The sequence below is a fragment of the Chlorocebus sabaeus genome, chromosome 17, assembly GCF_047675955.1.
Source record: "Chlorocebus sabaeus isolate Y175 chromosome 17, mChlSab1.0.hap1, whole genome shotgun sequence".
NCBI classification, from domain to species: Eukaryota; Metazoa; Chordata; class Mammalia; order Primates; family Cercopithecidae; genus Chlorocebus; species Chlorocebus sabaeus.
The window spans coordinates 411,844-435,695 of record NC_132920.1 but is presented as its reverse complement, the minus strand read 5'-3'; the positions used below and the strand labels follow the sequence as shown (position 1 = coordinate 435,695).

Genomic DNA, 23,852 nt, shown 5'->3' with positions numbered 1-23,852 from the left:
AGAAATGCTACTTGATTTTTAAGTCATTGGGTGCAGGTCAGTGTTTATTAAACATATTTAGTTCAAGTCTAATTTTACTCTTTCTGTGGTTGAATTTTTTAAAAATGCCACAGAAAAAAATTCTGTGAGAACTGCATTAAGATGGAATTTGCAACAAAAGTAGTATCAGCATACCGTTTTTGATGAAATTTAAACTTTGGTTTGGAAAGAGGGATTGGCTCTTAATTAACCATAAAATAATTGTTAATAATTTTTCCTAAGATGAAGCATCTGGAATTTTAAGTATGTTGCATTTCTGAACTTTCTGGAGTGGATATTTACCGTTTCCCTATTTGAGATACAACATGATTGACTTTCAGGCATTCATGCACCCAATCAGAGCCACTAGTCAGGAGCCGGTTGTGATCTCAATAACAGATACGAGAAACCTAAATACACTAACAGAAATATCTTACATTATATTAAATTCAGATACCTCTAAAGTTGTTTAACATGTTTTATTCTTACAAGCATTGCAGTAGGGAATTTTTCTAAGGTTTTATTAATATAAATGAATGTTCATCATAAGAGCACCTTAAAGTTGGATGATTTATTTGTACTAAATGAAAGGCTTCCATAACTGTTGGTATTCCTTCTTCTTATCTGATTCTCGTTCCTCTCCCAGCTCACCGAACGTTAGAATAAACAATGTTAGATCAGAACTGTTTGCTCCTACATTCTGTGGGACAGCGGCTAACATTACATAATGTTCAATGTAATTGCACAGAGGAGCTGAGATCTTTTGAAACGTTATTCTTGGGAAAGATACCATATAAGAATCCATTTGCTGCAGTATTAAGCTGTGTTAGTCTGTGTTGCTGTAAAGGAACACTGAGGCTGGGTAGGAATACTGAGGCTGGGTAGTTTGTAAAGAAAAGAGGGGCCGGGCGCGGTGGCTCACGCCTGTAATCCCAGCACTTTGGGAGGCCGAGACGGGCAGATCACGAGGTCAGGAGATCGAGACCATCCTGGCTAACACGGTGAAACCCCGTCTCTACTAAAAAAAATACAAAAAACTAGCCGGGCACGGTGGCGGGTGCCTGTAGTCCCAGCTACTCTGGAGGCTGAGGCAGGAGAATGGCGTGAACCCGGGAGGCGGAGCTTGCAGTGAGCCGAGATCTTGCCACTGCACTCCAGCCTGGGTGACAGAGCGAGACTCCATCTCAAAAAAAAAAAAAGGAAAGAAGGTTATTGGCTCACGGTTCTGCAGGCTGTATAGGAAGCATTGCACCGGCATCTGCTATGGGAGGCCTCAGGAAGCTTCCAGTCATGGCAGAAGGCGAAAGGGGAGCCAGCGTGTCACATGGCAGGAGAGGGAGCGAGGGAGAGGATGGAGACACCAGGCCCTTTTAACCCGTTTCCCGTTTAGGGAAAAAGGTGCAGCTCACTGCTGATGCTCACTTAATTTCACATAAGCACACTCTGTGAGGCTGAAGCAAATCTCGCTGATTTTCAATGTGAAAACAAAATATAAAAACTGTTCTTGGAATTATTTCTCAACAGAACGCGTCTCTAATCCTGATGTAACAGAAATCTATGTGGCATTCCATTAGGATTAGAGACAAGAGTGTTCTCAGGGCACACGGGAAATGGGTGAAACAACTGGATCTTGTGTGGACTAACAGAGCGAGAACTCACTCATTACTGCGAGGATAGCAAGCTATTCGTGAGGGACCCACCCCCATGACCCTCCTCCAACATTGGGGATCACATTTCAACATGAGATTTGGTGGAGACAGACATCCAAATCAGTCAAAGGCAAATCTTTCAGTGCTTCCATTTTTAGATTTTCTTGTCCTGTTTTTCACCTTGTCATTGGACCCTTGACACAGCCGGCCATGGCCTCGCCCTGTGTCTTGCCACCTGCCATCTGGAAAACAGGCGTTACCAAGTACTGTTGGGAAGAAGAGACCGTAACTGCTGTCTCCAGATGAAACTCGTTCACCTCAGATTACCATCGTGCTGTATTCAATTGGTTAACTGACTGTTCTGTTGGATCCTGAGCTGTGAAGGCAGAGCCTGCCTAGTTCAGCATTCAGGAGCCTGCCTTGTTCAGAGTGAGTTTTGCTCTTGAGTGGAGCCACGTGATACGCACATGGTTCATCCTCAGTAAATATTGTCTGAATAAACAAACAAAAGTGTGCAGTGTGCCCTTAAGTAAAGAACCATTCCTTTCACACCTGTGAAAATGAATTTAAAACTTTTTCCTGCAACTCCTAGCATAGACAAAGGGCTAATATGCCTAATAAATAAATAGGAGGCTCTAGAACCTACACAGAGGAAGTGTCATCGGTCCTTACACGTGTGAACAGACACTCCACCTCACAATAGTAAGAAGAAAGGGAGTGTAACACTGCAATGGGATATGAGGTTGGCAAAAACTCTGAGTGCTTATCATTTTGTTTTGGGTTTTCTATGTTGTTTGTTCATTGATGAGGCCTCTACTTGCACACGTCACACTGGTGGAAGTGTACATAACCCCTTTAGGGGGCAGTTCAGTAGTATCTATCAAAATTACAACTCCAGGTGCTCTTCGTCCCAGCAGTTCTTGTTCTGGAAGTTTTCTACGCTTACACTTGAGCATGTGCTAAATGATGTAGGTATACAGTTATTGGTTGAAACATTAATTTTAATTGCAAAAGACCAAAGACAGTCTTGTCCATTGGAAGGGAACTTGTTAAATTACGATACATCCAAAATGTGAAAGGCAGTGTAACTGTGGGGAGAAAAAGAGGAAACCTTTGCCTTATGTTTGAATACAGAAGAACTCCAGGATCCATCTTGCTAAATGGAAAAAGCCAAGCTTCAAAAGAGTGTGTTTGGCATGCTTTCATTTGTGTAAAAACCAAAAACGTGTAAAGAACAGTTGGGAGGGGGAAAGACACATTTCTACTTGCTTGTGTAGATACAAAGCATTTCAGAAAGAGTCGTAAGTAACTAGTGACTGGTTTCTTCTGGCTGGGAACTAGGCATGTGGGAGTGGTGGGCAGGAGGTAGACTTTTCACTGTGTACCTTTCAAGTGTTATTTTCTAACCATTATTACCTGATCAAATAACTATTTAAATTATTAAATCGTTAATAAAATAATTACATAAATAAATAAATAAATATATTAATAATTTATAAGTATATAAAGTAATAAATATACATAAATTTTATTAAGATAGTTTATAAAATTTGCCCCTCCTTCACTGGACTAACAACAGCAAATCCTTTTGCTTGAGGGTATTTGGAAAGGAAGCTAGCAGTTAGCCTGGCCGAGGGAATAAAAGTTCTCGTGGGAGTCCACCTGGCCCTGAAGCTGCTGAGTAGGAGTTAGAGCCTGGTCCGCGGCATTGCTGTGCTGTGGACTGGTCAGGGTGGCAGGAGTCAGAGCCTGGTCCGCGGCATCGCTGTGCTGTGGACTGGTCAGGGTGGACTCTGCAGTGCCCCTGCCGTGGCCACCCAGTGGAGTGCGGGGCAGGAGGCAGCTGGGAGGGAGCAGGGCGAAGGCCTGGCCCTGGGGGTAGAAAGAAAGAGGGGAGACAGAGGAGATGGGTAGTGGGTCCTGAATTTCTACACTTGCTTTATTCCTATGAACCTATTCTTCCCACAAGAAGTCTAAGCCCTCATTTCCCAGTTACAACAATAGCTGTGTTAAATGATGTGTAGCCAGAGGTTTCAACGTTTCTAGTTTTTCTTAAATTTCTTGATTGTAGGCGGGGTTATTTAGTGTGTGATTGTGCTTGAATGTTTCTTTGTGACGACTGGAGCTTTCCTGCGTTCTCACTTCTAGGGTGTATGATGGCATTTCTCACAGGCTGGTATTAGCTGGAATTTCACAATTGACTGCAGAGCAGCCCCTGCCTTTGCCGTTGGAAGGCATGACTTTTTGAAGAGACATATACTATCCAGAGGACAAGGCTGACAAGTCAAAGCCACCTCCTCTCGGTAGCCCTCCCAGTCCTGAGGCTATGGCCACCCAGTCCCTCGCCCTGGCCTGCTGGTCAGCCGTGATGGGGGGGGCTCTTCCTTGCCAGAGGGCAAGGAGGAAAGCGGGAGTGTCTGGTGACGAGCGTACCGCTGCCAGTGTGAGCCAAGTGGGCTGCGAGCTTCCACGCAGACTCAGGCTGTTCCTAGTGCATGTTTGAGTTTTGGTGGGGGGTGGAGGGGGTGCACCAATATGCTCAAAGATGTTTCTTGATTCAAAAGTGTAATCATAGTATTTTATTCTTTTCCCCCTTAGCGTGGAGATACAAAACTCCCCACAGGGTGGCCTTTGTTGAAAAATTGACCAAACTCGTCTTGAGCCAGCTGCCCAACTTCTGGAAGCTCTGGATCTCCTACGTTAACGGAAGCCTCTTCAGTGAGGTGTGTATATGGACCCGATTAGAGGTGGAGCTGAGTCACTGTGCATTTCTGGTCTTAAAAATGTTAGATTGAAGTGATTTTTTTTAAATGTAGAGGCCCAACATCTCTAGCCATCGTCATAGTTTAAGATTAAAGTGTTACAAAGCCCCGTCACTTAGTAGCTATATGACCTTGAACAAGTCACTTTTCCTCATGTGCAAAAAGAGAAGAGTCTGGGCATCTGTCTCAAAAGGTGTTTGTAGGGATTAAATGAGATAGGCAATTACGGAAAAATGAAAGCCTGAACTCTTTTCAGGGACCCTGAATTGAGATAATGCCAGTCAGGCCCTGTTCTGGGTGATATGCAGTAGACTGAACAAACGATGAAACGAGGATAACACCTCAGCAGCCCGCACCCAGAACAGAGTAATCCGTAGAATGTGTAATTTCCTTTGGAAAGAATGTAAGGATTCTGCAATCTAGCCCCACTGCTATCAGCTCACAGAGGTTTTTATAAGCCCGTCCATCTTCTGCAGTCATACATTTATTAATGCTTTAGTATCTTCATATGACTGGCAGCGGAGAAGGACGTAAAGGAGTGTCTCTGAGTGTTATGTGTGGCACGTGCAAGTCAGTCACTTTCTAACCTCACCTCAAGGCGCCATGAAAGGCCTCCAGCTCCTGGATGTAGATTCTAGCGCCCTTTGCCCCAGGCTGCCAAGGGCACCGCACCTGGGGGACTGAGAAGACAGGTGTTTCGTGTCTGTGGGAGAACTGTGCACGCCGGGAGCTCTGGGGGAGGTGGGGGCTTCTGAGGGTAAAGGCTGCTTTCTGCTTCTTTTTGACTTGGCAACACACAAAGTGGACATGGACAAAGGCTAAAACTATTTGTGTTTTTTTGCATAAAGGCGCAGCCTTTGTGGTTTAAGACCTCTCCTCCTTGGCGGAAGTGGCTAAGTGTTGGAGTACCTCAGGTGTCTTTGGAGTCTCATTTGACCATGAACATAAATTCATGCTATTAAGAAAATAGAGATGTGCTCTGGAACTTTTTTCTTTGTATATTTGAACTCCAAGTGCCTGCTACCCCTGTTGTGAACCCACTGGATTCCTGCAGCCTTCTTTATATGAGTGGTTGGTTTGCCAACCTATAAAATTTACTATGTGCGTAAAAAGAGAAATGTGTAATGCGTGAATACACACTCCTTAGTGCAGAAAAACCAGTCTGGTAAGCACAACTTACCAATGCATTTGTTTCTTTAGTTTCAGTAACCGGTTACTTTATAAGTGGACATTCAAATATTAAAGCAGGACACAACTTTCTTTTTTTTGTTAGTTATGCATGAACTCTATTAACTATGCAGAGGAAGTTCTTCCATGAAACAAATGTCAGGTTTCACAGGTCTCCGTACATGAGAGTTGCCTATTGCTGGCTTAGGAAGATAATACTTTAATTTCAGTTTGGTCCTGATAACGTTTTTCCAGTACTCTGCTTTTGTGTGTACCACCATCAGTTTGTGCCTCTGCGAATGTCCGCGGGGTGAGCTGTGGGGCTCACCGTGCCGAGGTCGAGCGTCGGGTCCCTTGCCATCTGCACAGTGACAGTAGTGGCACCGCGGGCACCGGCTTCCTCTCCTTGTCTGCTCTGTTCCTAAACCAAATTGTTCGTATGGGCAGGAAAGATTAGATGCTTCCCTGTCACGCCTTTGGACAGATGGCGTTCACAGGTTTTCACATGGAACACTGGGAGCATAATGGAGGCATCCAGAGGCTGTCACCTTAGGCAAATCACTTCTCTGCAGCTACTTCATAGGGCTGGTTTGAGAATTCAGCGAGTTGGCATAAGTGAAGTGCTTATAATAATGTCTGACAGATAAGTAAGAGTTTGCTCTTATTATTTGGAATAAAATTTTTCCAGTATTTCCACTATTTGAGATCTCATCGGCCTGGCACACAATAGGTGTTCGGTGAACAGAATTTTGTAACATTAGAAAATAGTAGACTGATGAACTGCTGGAGTAGAATTGAATAATGTCAAGATGAATCAACTCATCTAAAGAATTAGTCTTTTAGGGCTGGGCGCTGTGACTCACGCCTGTAATCCCAACACTTTGGGAGGCCGAGGTGGGCAGATCACAAGATCAGGAGGTCGAGACCATCCTGGCTAACACGGTGAAACCCCGTCTCTACTAAAAATACAAAAAACTAGCCGGGCGAGGTGGCGGCGCCTGTAGTCCCAGCTACTCGGGAGGCTGAGGCAGGAGAATGGCGTGAACCCGGGAGGCGGAGCTTGCAGTGAGCTGAGATCACGCTACTGTGCTCCAGCCTGGGTGACAGAGCGAGACTCCGTCTCAAAAAAAAAAAAACCAAAAAAAAGGATCAATCTTTTAGGACATGGATTTTAAACCATAGTGTTTATTTCCGGCCGTGTTTTTCCCTCGTTCGCATCAGTTCCTGCAGGTGACCCACCACACATGGACGGTAGTTGCCTTCCCTGCAGTTTTTTTGAGTCATAAGATTCCTAAGAATTTTTGATCTAGGATATTTTAGTGAAAAGGGAGTATGTTTTGCTTTCTTACAGATGATACCTAATTATATAGCAAACATATGAATGAAATATTTGGTTGTAGATGAAAAATAAATGATCTGCTTCAGAACTCATGCACAATATTAATGTTGACATGAAAAAATGACTCTTGGTTGGTTGTGCTGAATTGGATATGCCTGTGATATTTCTACCTATGTTTATAAACGTAAAGCGTATAGCAGTAATTATTAATTACACGTAATGTGCTCTGCAGATGTAGGCATGTTTGAAACCGTGTGCTGTCTTCTGAAGAGCTGGAGGAAAGAGCAGAGGAGCTGGGGACACTTGCTCCCCTTGCCGGTCTACAAGTGAAACCCAGATGCTGGGTTAAATTCTGGGAAGAGTTCTGGGGCTTTTGATAGCTATTTAATCTCACACAAGAAAGCATGATAGTTTTTAAACACAATTTACTTGAATTTTCTTATTTTTCTTGTGATAAAATTATCTTGTTGTATTAAGAGCCCGTCCGTTAAAAATTCAGATGAAGTTTCCAACAGTTTAAAAAATAGTCAGTTCTTCAAACCAGTGAAGGCCATGTGAAGTAACAAATGTGAATCAAAACAGTGAAATCCATCCGTTGCTCTCACCACAAAGTAGTTTTGGTCTGTGTGTGCAGGAAAGAGTTCAGGTTTCTAGTTAGCGAAATGGTTAATAGAGGTAAAGATCTCACCTTTAGATATATTTTAAATATAGTGTATTTTTAGATAAAAATCTTTAAAAACAACCAAATAATTGTTAAATATTAAGAGTCAACATTTTAAAAAGTTACATAACTCAATAATATGTAAATTAAAATGCCTACATATTCCAAAATTAGATTTTCTTTTAAAAATAGGGCAAACTTTACATAATCCATTGTGTTGGAGATATTCAACTCTTAATAAATTAAAACAGTAAGTAACTACTGAAAGGGGTCTGACACACAACTAGCCCCCCTACTTTTCATATATTTGGAGACAAGTCCTTGAATTTTGCAGAATTACTGTCCAGTAGATTTCATCATGAACACTTGTTTGTTGGGCACAATTGTTGTGGCAAAATTTAGCCTTAATTTTTATATATTTTTTAACAACAGATCTTCACTCTTTTCTTTGATTTAAAAGTGTTTAATAGAACAAATGACTATGAAATAATCTTCCCATTGCACAGTCTTACTATGTACAAAGTTTGGTATCAGGTGCTGTGGAGGATACAAGCAGAGGAAATGCCCTTTGACAGACACTCGCAGTTTTATACTGGCCTGTGCCTCCCTCCTCGGCACCGTGGAGCCGGTCCGCGTGAGTCAGGGGCCCCAGGGCCACAGGACCAATAGGGTCCTTATGCTGTACCTGCACTCACACACACACATATGCGAAGAGGTCTATTGTAAGGGGTTGGCACATGTCATTACAAAGACTGACAAGCCCCAAGGGTCTGCAGGATGCACTGCCCAGCTGGATGGCCAATGCTGTCAGTTCCAGTTTGAATGCCAGCTGGCTCAAGACCTAAGGAGAGCGCATGTTTCAGTTCAGCTGTGAAGGTACGTAAAGCCCACAGTGTCTCAGCTTGGAGGCAGTCAGACAGGAGGAGTGCCTCTGACTCGTGGGAGGATCGGCTCTTTTGTGCTGTTCAGGCCTTCAACTGATTGAGTGAGGCCCACCCACATCCAGGAGAGGTTCTGCCGTGCACAGTGCATTGATGCGCGTGTTAATCTATCCAGAAACAACTCACAGACACGCCCAGAGTAATGTGTCACCAAATGTCTAGCACCCTGTGGCCCAGCCAAGATGACACAAAATTAACCTTCACAAGGTCCTTGACAAAGATTTAGCTCCTGACATTCCAGCAGGTGCTGGGCTCCGCAGCAGTGTCTGAATTCAACAAGCAAAGCAGTTGTCCTAACCCCCGACCTCCACACAAAGCTCTCCAGTCTCTGCTCACCCAATTTCCCGACATCTTCACCTCCGGGAGAAGAACTGGGCGTGTTAGGTTTTTCAGGAGCATGTCATAGGGTCACTCCTGGCACATCTGCCTCGCAGGGCCACTCTCATGTGCAGACCCAGTGTATTCGGGGCATTCACACTTTCTTAAGTGTATTCAAGTAGGTCTTGGAAAACCTTAACCCTAGGCGATCGTTTATTCACCAGGGACCAGGTACTGAGTCACACATGCATGCATGCACACATTACATACACGTGCACACACATGCATGCACACACACAACAGACACAACGCGTCACGTACACATGTTTACATGTATGTAAACGTAATATAACACGTGTGTAAATGCATGCATGTACACTCAATATGTAGACATACACATACATTTACACACATACATATCTACAATATGAATAAAACAGTCACCAAAATAAGCATGACCTTTCCTCTTCTAGCGACAGAACCCAAATAATTTTTTTAAGTTATTATTTTAAAAATTCTGGTAACAGTTATAAAAGAAACAAATAGGGTTGTAAGACAGAATATCAGCAGTGGAATGGAGGTCAGGGAAGGCCTCTCCCTGGAGGTGATATTGAAACTGACGTGTGGCACAAGAGAAGGACACAACCACACAGAGGACGGCAGGGCAGCAGGTCCCAGGCAGCAAGAAGGATGCCTGCAGCACCAGGAGGGCAGCTCAGCATATCAGAAAAGGAAGGAAGCCCCGACGGACAGAAGCATCCTGAGCAGCGGGAGGGCTGGCAGGGACGGGCCTAGCTGGCGGCGGCTTCATCCCAGGCCATGGGGCGGGGAACAGACCAGCTTTCCAGTTTTAAAAAACCCACTTTGGTTGTGTGTTCACAGTGAATTGGTGGGGACAAATGTGGGGGAAACCACTGAGGTCATCCGGGCAGGAAACAGTGGTGGTTTTGATGAAGGTTTTGTCAGTGGAGGTGGAGAGGAGTTGGTAGGTTTGGTTGCATTTGGGAAGTGGTGGTCAGATGAGGGAGAGGAGAGCACGGATTCTGACATTGCTCCCAGTGGGCTCCTGAGTGAGCAGGAGTGCCATTTGCCAAGCCAGAAAGACCTAAGGAAGAGCATGCTTGGAGGAAGCTTCAGATTTCCATTGGTAATGTGGTAGACTGAGATTCCTGGGAGTTACTCAGTATTCACATCTGGGTCACACAGGAGATATTTGGGCTGGAGACAGGCGTTTGGAAGGCATTCGGTAGAAATGATATTTGAAGCCATGGGAACAAACTAGACAGTCTAGACAGAAAAGATAAAAAGCGCCCACGCCTAAGACCTAAGAAGCTGCAACGTGCAGAAGAGAAGCCAGGTGTCCCCTCAGCGAGCAGGGCGTTCATTTGCTCTGTGTCCACACCCCGTACCACCCGCCGTGTTCTGACTCCGGTCGTCACACTGGGCATACAGAAACCAGCTGAACAGACGTTCAGAGCCACTGGTGTCAGCCCGGCGGGTGCGCCTTGGGTGGGAGTCCCTCTGGGCACACCTCCTTCCGCACTGCAGCACCCAGGGCAGAAGGTTCTCCCTCAGGTAGCCTGTCTCAGCCACCAGGGCCCACCTGCTGCGCTCTCAGCGTGGCTGTGCTCACCTGGGCCACCGCAACCTCCTGCTGGCTGGTCATGCTCTACACTGGCCCCTCATTCCTTCTTCTCACAGCACTCCCCTGCTTAAAACACCTCAGCTCCTTCTGATTTGTCTTAAAAATAAAGGAAAAATCAATGTATAAGTTAAGCCCTGGGGTACAAAGAATTGTGAGTGTTATTGACCAATGAACTCAGGAGTTAGCTTTTTGAATGATTATTGAGATGAATTACAGGTTTAGTTTTTATACATACCTTTAATTCTTTCAAGACAAAAATATATTTCTACAAAGAAAAAAATGTTGAAAGCTGCATAGTTTAATATAAAATTTAAAAATGGAAACTAGAGTTTGAAGGATGTTTGCCTGTGTCTGTGCGGCCCAGTTTTTTGTCAGGTGTGTCTGATAGTTCTGTTGAAAACGCCCAACAGTCCTAACCCATATTTTACTTACACTGAGATGTTCATTATATAAACTAACCCTACATGCAGTTTTTATAGCTTATACAGAAATAAATATATATACAATGCACATAACATTGCTTGCATTTTAAAATTAACTTAAAGTCAATATCATGATAATTTATAATGCAAGTGTTCTTGACTTCAAAGGCCTCTTGGCTCGTCGTGCATTAACCAATAATGGATGAGCGTTTTCACCTTAAAGATTAACTTTTGCATTATGTCAGTGAAGTGTCAGAATTTTATTTTACATTGTATAATTGTATTAATGCTTCTTTATTTAGAAGGCTTCCTAGGCTTATCCTTCTAGGGTATTTTATATAATAATTTAGTTAGAAAATTTGTGAATAAAAAGTTCACTGAAATCCAATTGAACAGGTTTCTCTTTTAGTCCATAGTTTTCCATAGATTAAGGAGAAAGAGACATTGGAAAAAACATGAGTTATATCAGTAAGCCAACAAAAATTAATTCTAGAATGATAGAATGTATTTTATCCTAAATTACACTGAAAATCTCTGAAGGAAGAGCCATAGTTTATAGTATTTAAAAATAAAATGACAGATTTCAGAGTTTAGGCTTCCTTTGGTTTCTTTACTAGCTAATGAGAAATGATGTTGACAGTGTTATCATGGCTACGATACTTGATGGTTTAAGCATACGACATTGTTGATGAAAATGGTAGATGAAATTCACCTATAAAATTAGTAGTTTCAACTTAACTCTTAGATTAATTTATGGGAATTGTACTTAAAGGTTTTAGAAAGATAAATAACTTCTCATTGGGATAAGAAAGGTTTTCTAATTAATCGTTCTTTAATCAGAAACATAGATTATGTCTTAAGCATTTCTTTTAATCAAGTTATAACCATATTTAACATTCTCTTTATGTACAAGTGCTAAAGCATTTCTTATTCTTATAAATTATTTCTAATGCGTTTTATTTTGTTTTTTAATTTTTAAGACTGCTGAGAAGTCAGGTCAGATTGAAAGATCAAAGAATGTGAGGCAAAGACAAAATGATTTTAAGGTGAGTAAGGGATAATAACTGTGTCGGCTTCTTCAAAGGTTAGGGTTTTTCCTTTCTCACTTTGTATTCAAGACATCCGTTATTGCCCAGGAAGCATCTTTTAGTTAATGTAACCCAATTAATTACATTAGAATGCAGTTACGCTTGTTCCTGGTTTTCTAGAAAATGATTCAGGAAGTCATGCACTCGCTGGTGAAGCTGGCCCGTGGAGCTCTGCTGCCCCTTAGCATCCGGGAGGGGGAAGCCAAGCAGTACGGAGGCTGGGAGGTGAAGTGCGAGCTCTCCGGACAGTGGCTGGCTCACGCCATCCAGACCGTAAGGTGAATGCGGACACATTCTCAGAGAAAGGGGAACTTTTCCTTTTTTAACTTTTTGGAAAGAGAATACTCAGTGTGGAATATTTTTAATACGTTCAGTAAAGAAGAAATTCTTCTTTTCCTTCTCTGTGTCCTTTTGCCTCCACTGTTTCGTGTTCGTCATCTGACAGCTAAGTTCCTCACTGTTCCTGGTTTTTCTGTTGGACGAGAATGTTCTTCTGTTGTTTAACTCAGGATTATTCTTATAGTACAATCCCTGCTGTGGTCTGTTTCTGTTTTCAGCCTCATGCTGTAGCTTGTAAGCTCCATGAGGAATGATTATACAGTGAACGTGATGCTAGGAATTGCTTTGCAATCCCACTCTGCTCACTTTTGTTTGGATGTGTTTGTTCGTAGACTTACTCATGAATCGTTGACTGCCCTTGAAATTCCTAATGACCTGTTACAGACCATCCAGGATCTCGTTTTGGATCTCCGAGTACGTTGTGTCATGGTCACGTTGCAGCACACGGCGGAAGGTGTGTTTAGATAAATTGGTGACGTTTACTGTACAGCAGTCACCTGCATGTGCCACCTTTCGGTTTCCAAATCCTTGAAAACTAGGGAAAATCACTCTTCTGGAAATTTGAATGTATTAATTCATCTCATTTCTAGCTGCTGAATGGAGTGTTTTTCTTTTTGTGATGTGTTTTCAAATCAGTTTAGTTGAGAATTGAGAGTGTGCGGAAACTAAGATGGATACACTTGAAAATGTTTGAAGATATAACATCCTGATGATAAATCTTAAGTAGAAAACATAGGGTCTAAAATGTACATAAAGTCTGATCTAAGTTTTGAAAATATATGGATGTATATTTTAAACTTTTAATTTGTAGAAACCAATGTCCAGTCAAAGGAAACCCTGTTAGTGTTGGTTCTCTGGATTCTAGAAATTATAGATGAGTCTTGTTTTCTTTATACTTTTTAAATTTTTCAGGCTTTTCTACATAAAATCATAAAAAACATAAAGGTTTTCTTTACAAAGCAACCTTTTGGTTATTAAATATTTTCAAAAATAGTCAAGAATATTGCTAAAATGGCACAGGCCATTACTGTCTACTACCAGGCTTTTTAGGTAGGAAGCTTACACCCCTGCAAAATTGGTGGGTGATACTGTGTAAACGGGAAGGGAATGGAACCCAGGTGAGAAGCTGGATGTTCCCCTCTTGGTTTATTCCCTCCTCCTCACCTGGGAACCTGAGCCTGCCCAGCGCTGAAGGTTTGAGCAGGTGACATTCCCTTAGCCAACTGAGAATCATATTGCCCCTATCAGGAATGTGTAGGATTCAAAAAACATCCAAATTATTCATCAGAAAGTTTAGGAAAAAAAGTACTGTATGACTTATTTTGTACATGTCTAGTGTTGTGAAGAATCCTGAATAAGTAGTAAATCATTGTCTCAAGTTGTCATTAAATCTAACCTAGAATTCCCCAAATTGGGCTATGCAGTACAAACTTTTATTTACATTAATATCTTGTTAGAATAATCCAGTGAACAATAAGGACTTAAATCCTCAAGTCTACCAAAATTATATTCTTTGCCTACTTTCATCAAGTTTTTACAAACCTATTATATAAAACAATTAAAAACCATAACCTGTATAAATTTTTAATCTGTATAGAATGTACTGAGATTATTCTAATAAAACGTATTTGTGTGCTTCTTTTCATATAGAAATAAAGAGATTAGCTGAAAAAGAAGACTGGATTGTTGATAATGAAGGACTGACTTCTCTAGTAAGTTTAAATTCTTTTCAGTTATTAGTCATTAGTGTGTATTTAGAATAAATGGTTCATCATATTAACAGGGAGCATGTGCTCCATATGTTGCAGCTCTAAATAGAAATAAATATAAACTTCTTAAAGTTTTTCTTCTCAGAGACATTTTTGCTTAACACTAACCATAAATATTAAAAAATTAATGAAAACAGTGGGGTTTCTTTTAAAGTCGACCTTTTTCATCCTGTATAACTTACTGTTTTTGTTTGAATTACTTTTTTAAAAACGGAGCATGCTTAATTCTGAATTACTTAGCAACTTGAGCTTTTCAGAAAAGCAGGATGGAAGAGGTGATGCTGCTGGCTCCAAAGCCAAAACAAACCGAACAAACAAAAACAACCGCCACAGACCACTGTAGATACATTCTCAGGCCAGGCAGCCAACTGTCGCCTGTTTCTAGAATCTTCTTCTTTTCAGCTGGGACTTTTAGGTTTGAAAGTCATCTTCATGATTTCACGGGTTTTCACACTTGTCTCACGGGTGCTCCTCGCGGTCCTGTGGGTACCTGTGCCCGTGACGATGGCCAGGCAGCGGCCGAAACATCCCAGTGGCTTTCACCAGGGAGGGACTTCTGTCCTTCACAGCAGCCCGGCAGCGTGGTCATGCAGTCAGTGTCCGGGGCTGCCTCTGTCCTTCTTCCCCATGACCCTTCACACCGCCTCCTGCTCAGGCTGGCCTCGTGGCCACTCGTGGCCTGGCTGCTGTCAGGAAGAAAGTCCAGTCCTCTCCCAGGAGCCATAGCTTGCAACGCCGCTCCGTTTAATTGGTCGGAACACATTCCATGCCTGTCCCTGTCACAACAGAGGCTGGGAGAGCAGGTGGCTGCTCTGTTTTCTGTCGTACCTTATTAAGAAGAAAGGATAGGCCGGGCGCGGTGGCTCACGCCTGTAATCCCAGCACTTTGGGAGGCCGAGGCAGGCAGATCATGAGGTCAAGAGATCGAGACCATCCTGGCCAACATGCTGAAACCCCGTCTCTACTAAAAATAGAAAATTTTGCTGGGCGTGGTGGCGCACGCCCACAGTCTTAGCTACTCGGGAGGCCGAGGCAGGAGAATCGCTTGAACCCAGGACGTGGAGGTTACAGTGAGCTGAGATCACGCCGCTGCTCTCCAGCCTGGTGACAGAGCGAGACTCTGTGTCAAGAAGAAGAAGGAGAAGGAGAAAAGAAGAAAAGAAGAAGAAGAAATAGCAATTCTAGGAGGCAACTGGCAGTTTCTGCCTCAGATAAGGAAACTAGAATGAAATGGTCTTGACTTGCCCAGATTTACAAACCAGTGATGAGTCAGGTTGTCAAGAAACAATGATCCTGCATAGTATTTTTAAATTCCCTTGAATTTCTGTGTAGTCGTCCCGTGGTATCCTCAGCACAGGCTGGTTCCAGACCCCTTCATGATACCAAGATCTGAGGATTCTCAAGCCCCTAGAAGTTGGCTTTCAATATCCTTGGACTCCCTATCCAGTCAGTTCCACCACTGGTGAAATTCACAGATGCAGAACCTGGGGCATGAAGGGCCGACTGTACTTCTCATGAACCGTCTTCTGGGGGCTGGGGAATTTTTGACTTATTCTATTCCTCCAAAGTTCAAGGTCCTATCTAAGTTAATATAAACATATCATTGTACCTTACTTTATATATGACAAGGTGATTTAGAAAAGCAATGCTTACTAACAATTTTTTGCAAATTAAATCATGCTTAAAATGAGTTAGGGAAGTTTATTATTTCTAATAAGTCAATTATCATTCTATTTTAAATGCTTTATATTTTATAAAAATATTTTAATTAGGTCAGGCTCTGTGGCTCATGCCTAATCCCAGCACTTTGGGAAGCTCAGGCAGGTGGATCACCTGAGGTCAGGAGTTCGAGACCAGCCTGACCAACATGGTGAAACCCTGTCTCTACTAAAAATACAAAAATTAGCCAGGCGTGGTAGTACATGCCTGTAGTCCCAGCTACTCGGGAGGCTAAGGCAGGAGAATCACTTGAACCCAGGAGGCGGAGGTTGCAGTGAGCCAAGACTGTACCCTTGTACTCCAGCCTGGGCGACAAGAGCAAAACTTCCATCTCAAAATATAAAAGAAAGAAAATTTTAATCGATTGGGTTTCTACTTGTCACAATTATTTGTATTTAAAGAGCAACTAGTCTGTAGTTAATTCTCCCTCACACTAAATCTCTAGAGAAAGGTATGGACCTGCACCACCTGCACAAAAAGACAGAATGTAAACCATCTCCACTTTTTATATTGACTACGTGGGAAATAATAATATTTGGATAGGTTGCATTAAATAGATTATATGAAAATTGACTTTATGAGTTTATTTTTAAAAAGCTTTTAAAAATGTAATTACTGGAAAATCTAAAATTTCTTACATGGCTTATGTTTGTGGCTCACATTCTACACCTATTGGGCAGCACTGGTATGAAGGGGAAATTTATTGCACTTGATTTGGAATCGAACCTAGTTCAATCCTAAAGAAGCCATGTGGTCTCTCTGACCCTAGAGTCTTAGTTTGTAAACAAGGAGCAGAACCCGTCTTCACAGTGCTGTGGGCTGGGATACGGTGATGTCCTGTGGACCAGAGCCCCTGGTGAACTGCAAAGCTCTGGACAAACATAAAGGATTTTTATTTGTTAAATTAATACTTATGATCACTGGGGCTACTGTGATGATAATACATTCAGTTTACTATTTTCAGAGCTCTTTTATATAAACCTATCCTAATTATGATAGCAAGCTTGAAAACAGGCCAAAAGGGATCATTGGACCACTGTCCACTGAATCACTTGCCCAGGAGGAAACAGGTGCAGGCAGGTTAGACACACCTGCCTCAAGTCAGTTATGCGCAAATGGAAAAAGATTGTGTGTTCAGTTTGAGAAAGCAGAGTCTGCTGTCAAGGTCCTATGCCTCATTCTTAAAATCTGCCATAAATTCAGTAACTCTGAGCCGTAAAACAGGGATTGGCTTCAGGTCCTTCTTCAGGGCAGTGCATGTGGTCCGCTAGCGTGTGCTTCCCTGGACCTCGGGACCTCGTTTGCCTGGTTGTAGTACATCAGCTTCTGTGAAGATGCTCTGAAATAGTTACTGTAGAAGCTTCTTTGTAGCTGATTTTTAAACTTTATCCTAGTGCAACTGCAACCATAAAATAACTAATTTCACATTTGGTCTCTCACACAAGCCACATGACTATCTGCAGGGACGAAAGAACTGACCCCCAGTGCACCCTGCGAATGAGTGAGCCCTAGGAAATTGCATGTCCAGAGTCAGCCAAGACATGGTCTGGCCAGAGGTCCTTGAAGAAATGTCCTACCACGACAGACCTGATAACACTGAGTCTGTTTTAGCTATTCTGCGTGGACCTCTTAAGAAAAAAGGTGAATCAATGCTTAGAGCACAAGTCTAGATTCCAGCTTGGAGTATTAGTATTTTAACCCAGCTTGTATATAAAATTCTTAGACTTTGAACAGTGACTTAAGTTGTATAACCCTAACCTCTTATCACATACCAATATAAGAAAATGTATATTTTCTTAAGATTTCCATAGTGCCGGTCCTATTTGTTTGAGACGAGAAAACTTTTTTTCTTTCCTTGTGCCTGGAATAGGAAAATGCTGCTTATCCCATTAAGTACACCAGGGTCAAGCACTGCCTCACTATGACTGTCCCTCGGCTGAGGCACTCTCTGAACAGAGCTTCAGAGCTCTGAAACAGCTCACTCGAAAGCATCCTGTTTTCTTCTCATGTTGAAAATGGTTTCTGCCTTTTTTCAATTTGGATAATTCTGAGATTCTAAGAATTTTCTTCTTTCAGAAGAACTGGAATGATTTGTGATAACTTTTGACAGTCATCTAAATTGGATGACTCACTGACAATACACAGAGATAGGACTATTTCTTTCTTTTGAGAAAAAAGAAATAGTGAACGTGTAGACTATCACCTACTCCCAGTTCAACCGAAAGCACTCATTGAACTTTCTAGTATTCTGTTTCTACTTATTATATTAGTATGGGTATAAAAATAAAATTAATAAGAAAGTTGAGTCCAAATTACAATAGAAGATATCTAAACAACCACACATGAACATCAACATACTTTTTTTTTTAATTTTTAATTTTTTTGAGCCAGAGTCTCGCTCTGTTGCCCAGGCTGGAGTGCAGTGGCATGATCTCGGCTCACTGCAACATCCACCTCCCTGGTTCAAGCAATTCTCCTGCCTCAGCCTCCTGAGTACCTAGGACCACAGGCACGTACCACCACACCCAGCTAATTTCTTGTATTTTTAGTAGAGAGGGGGCTTCATCATGTTGGCCAGGCTGGTCTTGAACTTGTGACCTCAAGCAATCCACCCATCTCAGCCTCCCAAAGTGCTGGGATTACAGGCGTGAGCCACCACACCTGGCCAAACATCAACATGTAATGGCCTGTGGTTGAATCTCAGATTCGATTGTCAATATTATGGCAATATTTATCATTGTAACATCTTAAGTTACCTTCTGAGGTGGGCAGGTTAGATGAGTAAGGTCAGTAACCTAACAAACATTTTACCTCTTTAAATGCTTTCTGTGCAGTTGGTATTTCATCCTCTACTTCTTATTTTATTACTGTTTTTGTACTTTCACTTTTAAGTATTCTTTATAATGCCCTCTGGTGGTTTCCAAGTGCAGTCATAACATGACGTTAAAGCTGAGGCACACTGTTTTAGCTTTCATGAAGTCTGGATTCCTTTCCATAAGAAAATAAACTTGTCTTTTAAAAGATGTATGTAGATGTCATTTCCTTTCTTCTCTTCAGTTTTCTTCCCAAACTCTTTTAAAAATTAATGCATGTGTTGAAGAGAGGTTTTCACTCCCAGTGCTTTGCACACAGCTGGCTTGGTTGAGCCTCGCACCTTCCGTGTCTTGCTCCAGATGAAACCCGGCCCCACCCATCTCTCAAGACCTGTGCTCAGGTTCGGTGGTTGTGGCACACACAACCTTCCTGCGGTCCTGCTTTCCCAGTGGTTTCTTGCCCACTCTGCAGGCTGTGTACACAGTCCTCCTCTGAGAACTTGCTCCTCTCCTTCCCTGTTCCTCCAAAGGGCTGGTTCCCCTTGCTCTTCCCGTCTCAGCGTCAATGTTTTCAGAGTCTTGGGGACCTTCTATGACCATCCTATTTAAAGCAGATCCCCCATCATGATTGTTCTCTGAGTCTCTGAGTTCTACTTCTTTTCTTTTCTTTTCTTTTTTTTTTTTTTGAGACGGTCTCACTCTGTCACCCAGGCTGGAGTGCAGTGGCGCAATCTCAGTTCACTGCAGCCTCCACCTCCTGGGTTCAGGTGATTCTCCTGCCTCAGCCTCCTGAGTAGCTGGGACTACAGGCGCGCACCACCACACCCAGCTAATGTTTGTATTTTTAGTAGAGATGGGGTTTCACCATGTTGGCCAGGATGGTCTCGATCTCTTGACCTCGTGATCCGCCCGCCTCACCTCCCAAAATGCTGGGATTACAGACGTGAGCCACCGCGCCTGGCCAAGTTCTACTTCTTTTATTCATGACACTTATTATTTTAAATTATGTTATTTCTGTACTTTTTTAAACCATTTTGCCAACTTTGACTTTCATGATCGTGTCTCCTGCCTGAAATGTACACATAATGAGAATTCTGTCTTCCTTACTCCTGTATCTTCCTTACCTAGAGTAGTTCCTGGCACACCCTTAGGATCTAAGATTCATTCTAGCTTATCTTGAGATGCCATTGGTTGGGCATATTTTCAAGTTTCATTTTCTGACTTAATGTAGCTAGAAAATGACTGTTTACAGTCTATCTGATATAAAGATCCTCTACATCCTCTAGGTCATTATTATTAACGTTAAATTTTGTTGAACAGTTCCAGAGATGTGGAAGATCTGGGAGACTGAGCTCGTCCCAGAACATACCTCAGAATCCGCATTCAGTATATAAACCCCTATACCTGCTTCTCAGCGTGTACTGCCCTCTTAGAAGGGTAGAATTTTGAAGAAAATTTTTAGTCGAATCTGAGTTTTATTTTAATTGAATTAGATATACTTTGGAGTCTCAAGATTGATTCATTCTAAAATATGAAGTACAAAACATATGCCATACCTAAAACTCAATGACTGGGAGTTTACTTTTCACGTTGTGTTTCTGTTCCATTCCATTAATCTGGAAAATGTTGACCTTGGGGCCATATTCACTTGTGTTAAATATGTCTTCATAGCCAGTGCTTGTTTTTGAATTTTATGATATGCTGTTTTCCCTTCAGCCATGTCAGTTTGAACAGTGCATCGTGTGCTCTCTGCAGTCGCTGAAGGGGGTCCTGGAATGTAAGCCGGGAGAGGCCAGTGTAAGTATTCCAGCTCCGCTCGGACTCCACAGTTTGTTTCCCAGGAGCCCTCGGGAATCACAGTTGTAAAGTTTTGACTCATCGTATTGCAAGATCTTTTCTCCCTCTTCGCTTGCTTGTTCCATTTAGTTTAACTACGTAGGTGTGCTGATGTCTGATTCCAAGACAGGCTGATGCAGGTTAAAGCGTGAGTGCAGGTATTGTAGGTAGAGCAGTTACAGTGACAGCACTTTGTGGACAGCGATGGATGGGCCTGGCTCTTGACCATCAGCCCAGGACTGCATTGTGGTCTCCAGCCCGAGTCACCACAGTGAGGAAACCCAGCCAGTCGGCCCACTCTTCACGCGTGTCCTTCTTTTAGAGGAAGGCACCACTCCTGAAGCAGTGTTCCACGTTTTAACTGTTTATATCTAACTTCATACACAAAAAGCCTTGCTTTCTTAGCAAAGTCCAGAAAGTTTAATCAAAATTCTTCCTTGCAGGTCTTTCAACAACCTAAAACACAGGAGGAGGTTTGCCAACTAAGCATTAATATAATGCAGGTAATAATTGAAAGCAGTAATGCCCAAAGCCTCAAATAATACTACGTATCAGTCAACCCTTCTCCTATTCATAATCTGCAGACGATGTTCACTAAATATGTATTCTTTTTTCATCTTGTCTGTGGACATAATAGTTTAGGGTAAGTGGGTAACAAAGTTTAACGTAAGATTAATTCCAACTTGTTTTAGCGATACCCAAATGTTTCATTTACGTTATGCTCCCCTTTTTTTGTCTTCTCTTGGTACCTCACGTATATTCTGTTAGAGCACAACGTAAATTAAGTGATAATTAGTTGCTCACGTCCTGTCTGGGGTGTAAAGTATTGTTCTTAGAGCCAGTGCTTTGCAGGCACAGAAAGTTGAGAATGTGGGTGAGTGAATGAGGGAAAGTCTTTTTCCGAAAATATCTTCACAAGCTTAATAATTGATCAAAACATAGGCACTTCTAATCTTCCATTACTTACGTGATAGATATGGATGGGATATATATTTCGTCGTTAATGGGGCATGTACAGTATATACACATATTCATGCATGCACACAACACCACACCACTAATGACATCTATAATTCTACTTCATGTAAAGTTGTCTTTAATGTCCAAATAGATTAATATCTAGGAGTTCATTCCTCTGAGAGTTCTGAAACTTGTTTTTTCACTTAGGTTTTTATATACTGTCTGGAACAGTTGAGCACCAAGCCTGATGCAGATATAGATACTACACAGTAAGTAAAAATTAAACTAATCTCATTAGTGCATTTAGGAGAATTAAAAATACAGGCTCAAATTTTATACTTGGTCTTATATCCTAAGACTTCTAGTAAGAAAGATTATTCATATTAAAGTAATATTTTTTTTAAATATTTGACCTATATTCTTTCTGTAGTTTATCTTTTCAACTCATCTTTGCCTTATTAGAGATGTATCAAGCAAATTGAAGACATGATTAGCTTATTATCAACGAACAGGTTTTATAAACAATAAAGTATTAAATGTAAATATGTAACTCCTAGTTGATTATTTTTATGAGTCTGGTGTTAGGGGAAGGCACCATTACTCTTGTTAGAGACTAAGCATGTTGGTAGAATTATGTCTGGGTCAAGCTTAGTTACTGGAGCTGCAGTGGACACGTGTTAACTCTTGATGTTTACAAATCCAGGTAGTAATTCTTGCGTGATGCTGTTGTATAGGACAGCATTGTAAAGTGCTATGTGTGTGTTTTTTTAAGAGATCTGTTCTTTCTGAATTATACTTGGCATGTGTAACTTCTGTGTACTTTATGCTCTGACACAGATAATACTGAAATAAATGCCTCTTACATCTTCAGTTGACAATTTGGGAATTTATCCACGTTTGTCTATTCACTGGTTTTGGCTTTTGCTTCTCAGTATATAAAACTATCACCTCCCTAGAGATCCCATAAGTTTTTAATTCTTCTAGGTTTTCTTTTATTTGATTTCATATTTTTAGCTCATTATTTCACCAGGAATTTGCTGTCAGTCAGATCCCTAATATTATGGATTAAAGTTCACGTTGCCCGTGTTCACGGGTTATCCATAGTACCTTCTTTGAGCTGTTAACTGTTAAGTCTAAAACACTTATTAAAAGTTTCTGGCCAGACGCGGTGGCTCACGCCTGTAATTCCAGCACTTTGGGAGGCCAAGGCGGGCAGATCATGAGGTCAGGAGTTTGAGACCAGCCTGGCCAACATGGTGAAAACCTGTCTCTACTAGAAATACAAAAATTAGCCAGGCATGGTAGCAGGGGCCTGTAATCCCAGCTGCTCAGGAGGCTGAGGCAGAAGAATCCGTTGAACCTGGGAGGAGGAGGTTGCAGTGAGCCCAGAACGCGCCATTGCACTCCAGCCTGGAGGACAAGCACAAGACTTCATCTCAAAAAAAAAAAAAAAAAAAAGTTATGTGACTTTCACCAAATGTTTTCCATATAGTTCACTGCATTTTTAAATTTGCGTGTAGTTCATTGCGTTTTTGAATTTGGGTGGTTTATTTGTAACTGTTTCTACTTGCTTCTATGTTCAGTCTCTCTGTGGATGTTTCTTCCCCCGATTTGTTTGGAAGTATCCATGAAGACTTCAGCTTGACCTCTGTAAGTCAGACGATAACTAGAAAGTAACCGTTTTAAACTGTGTGACAATGCAGTATAGGACATTGTGCTGTGCTTTGGAGCTCTGTTATGTGAAATGGTCAGGAAAGTGTAATTTACGTGAATTTCACGCTTCACATTTTCAGCTGAAGTTGCCATTTCAGGCATCCCACATACTGTCTGCGTCTGTGCAGTTTCCGGGTGTTAAATGGGTGCCCTTGTAGTTCCTGGTGCTTGAGAGTTGCCATGATGGACTGGGGAGGGGCAGAGGACAAGGGTGCCATCCCCCTCACGGCTCTTGCCTCTTCAGCCAGAGAAGTTCTGCTTTTCTCTGTTTTATTTCTGTAAGTTCCCTCAGCCTTTAATTTGAGCACAGCCTCAACTCTACACACACACACACTTACACACAAACAGATGTATGCACACACTGCTCATATACATATGTATGTCTACACACATACTTTTAAAAATGTATACATGTATTCAAGAAGATTCACAAACATATATTATCACGTGTATAAATTCATCTGTTGAAACTCAAACTCTAGCTGTCATAAATAAAATAACCCTTTCTGGCCAGGCATGGTGGTCACGCCTATAAGCCCAGCACTGTAGGAGGCCGAGGCAGGTGGATCACTTAAGGGCAGAAATTCGAGACCAGCCTGGCCAACATGGCAAAACCTCATCTCTACTAAAAGTACAAAAATTAGTTTGGTGTGGTGTCAGGCGCCTGTAATCCCAGCTACTCAGGAGGCCGAG

General features: G+C 42.0%; 1 protein-coding gene across 5 annotated transcripts in view; it reads left to right on the top strand.

The window, feature by feature from the left end:
* The window catches only part of EXOC2 (exocyst complex component 2), a 204,607-nt gene that overhangs the window by 118,611 nt on the left and 62,144 nt on the right, over positions 1 to 23,852 (top strand). For all 5 annotated transcript variants that reach the window (XM_073005611.1, XM_007973874.3, XM_073005610.1 and 2 more), the window contains 9 exons: positions 4,266 to 4,390; positions 11,903 to 11,968; positions 12,131 to 12,288; positions 12,682 to 12,803; positions 14,000 to 14,061; positions 20,367 to 20,447; positions 20,930 to 20,989; positions 21,654 to 21,715; positions 23,030 to 23,096. In XM_073005611.1, the coding sequence (XP_072861712.1) occupies positions 4,266 to 4,390; positions 11,903 to 11,968; positions 12,131 to 12,288; positions 12,682 to 12,803; positions 14,000 to 14,061; positions 20,367 to 20,447; positions 20,930 to 20,989; positions 21,654 to 21,715; positions 23,030 to 23,096 (803 nt within the window). The remainder of the gene's footprint in view (positions 1 to 4,265; positions 4,391 to 11,902; positions 11,969 to 12,130; positions 12,289 to 12,681; positions 12,804 to 13,999; positions 14,062 to 20,366; positions 20,448 to 20,929; positions 20,990 to 21,653; positions 21,716 to 23,029; positions 23,097 to 23,852) is intronic.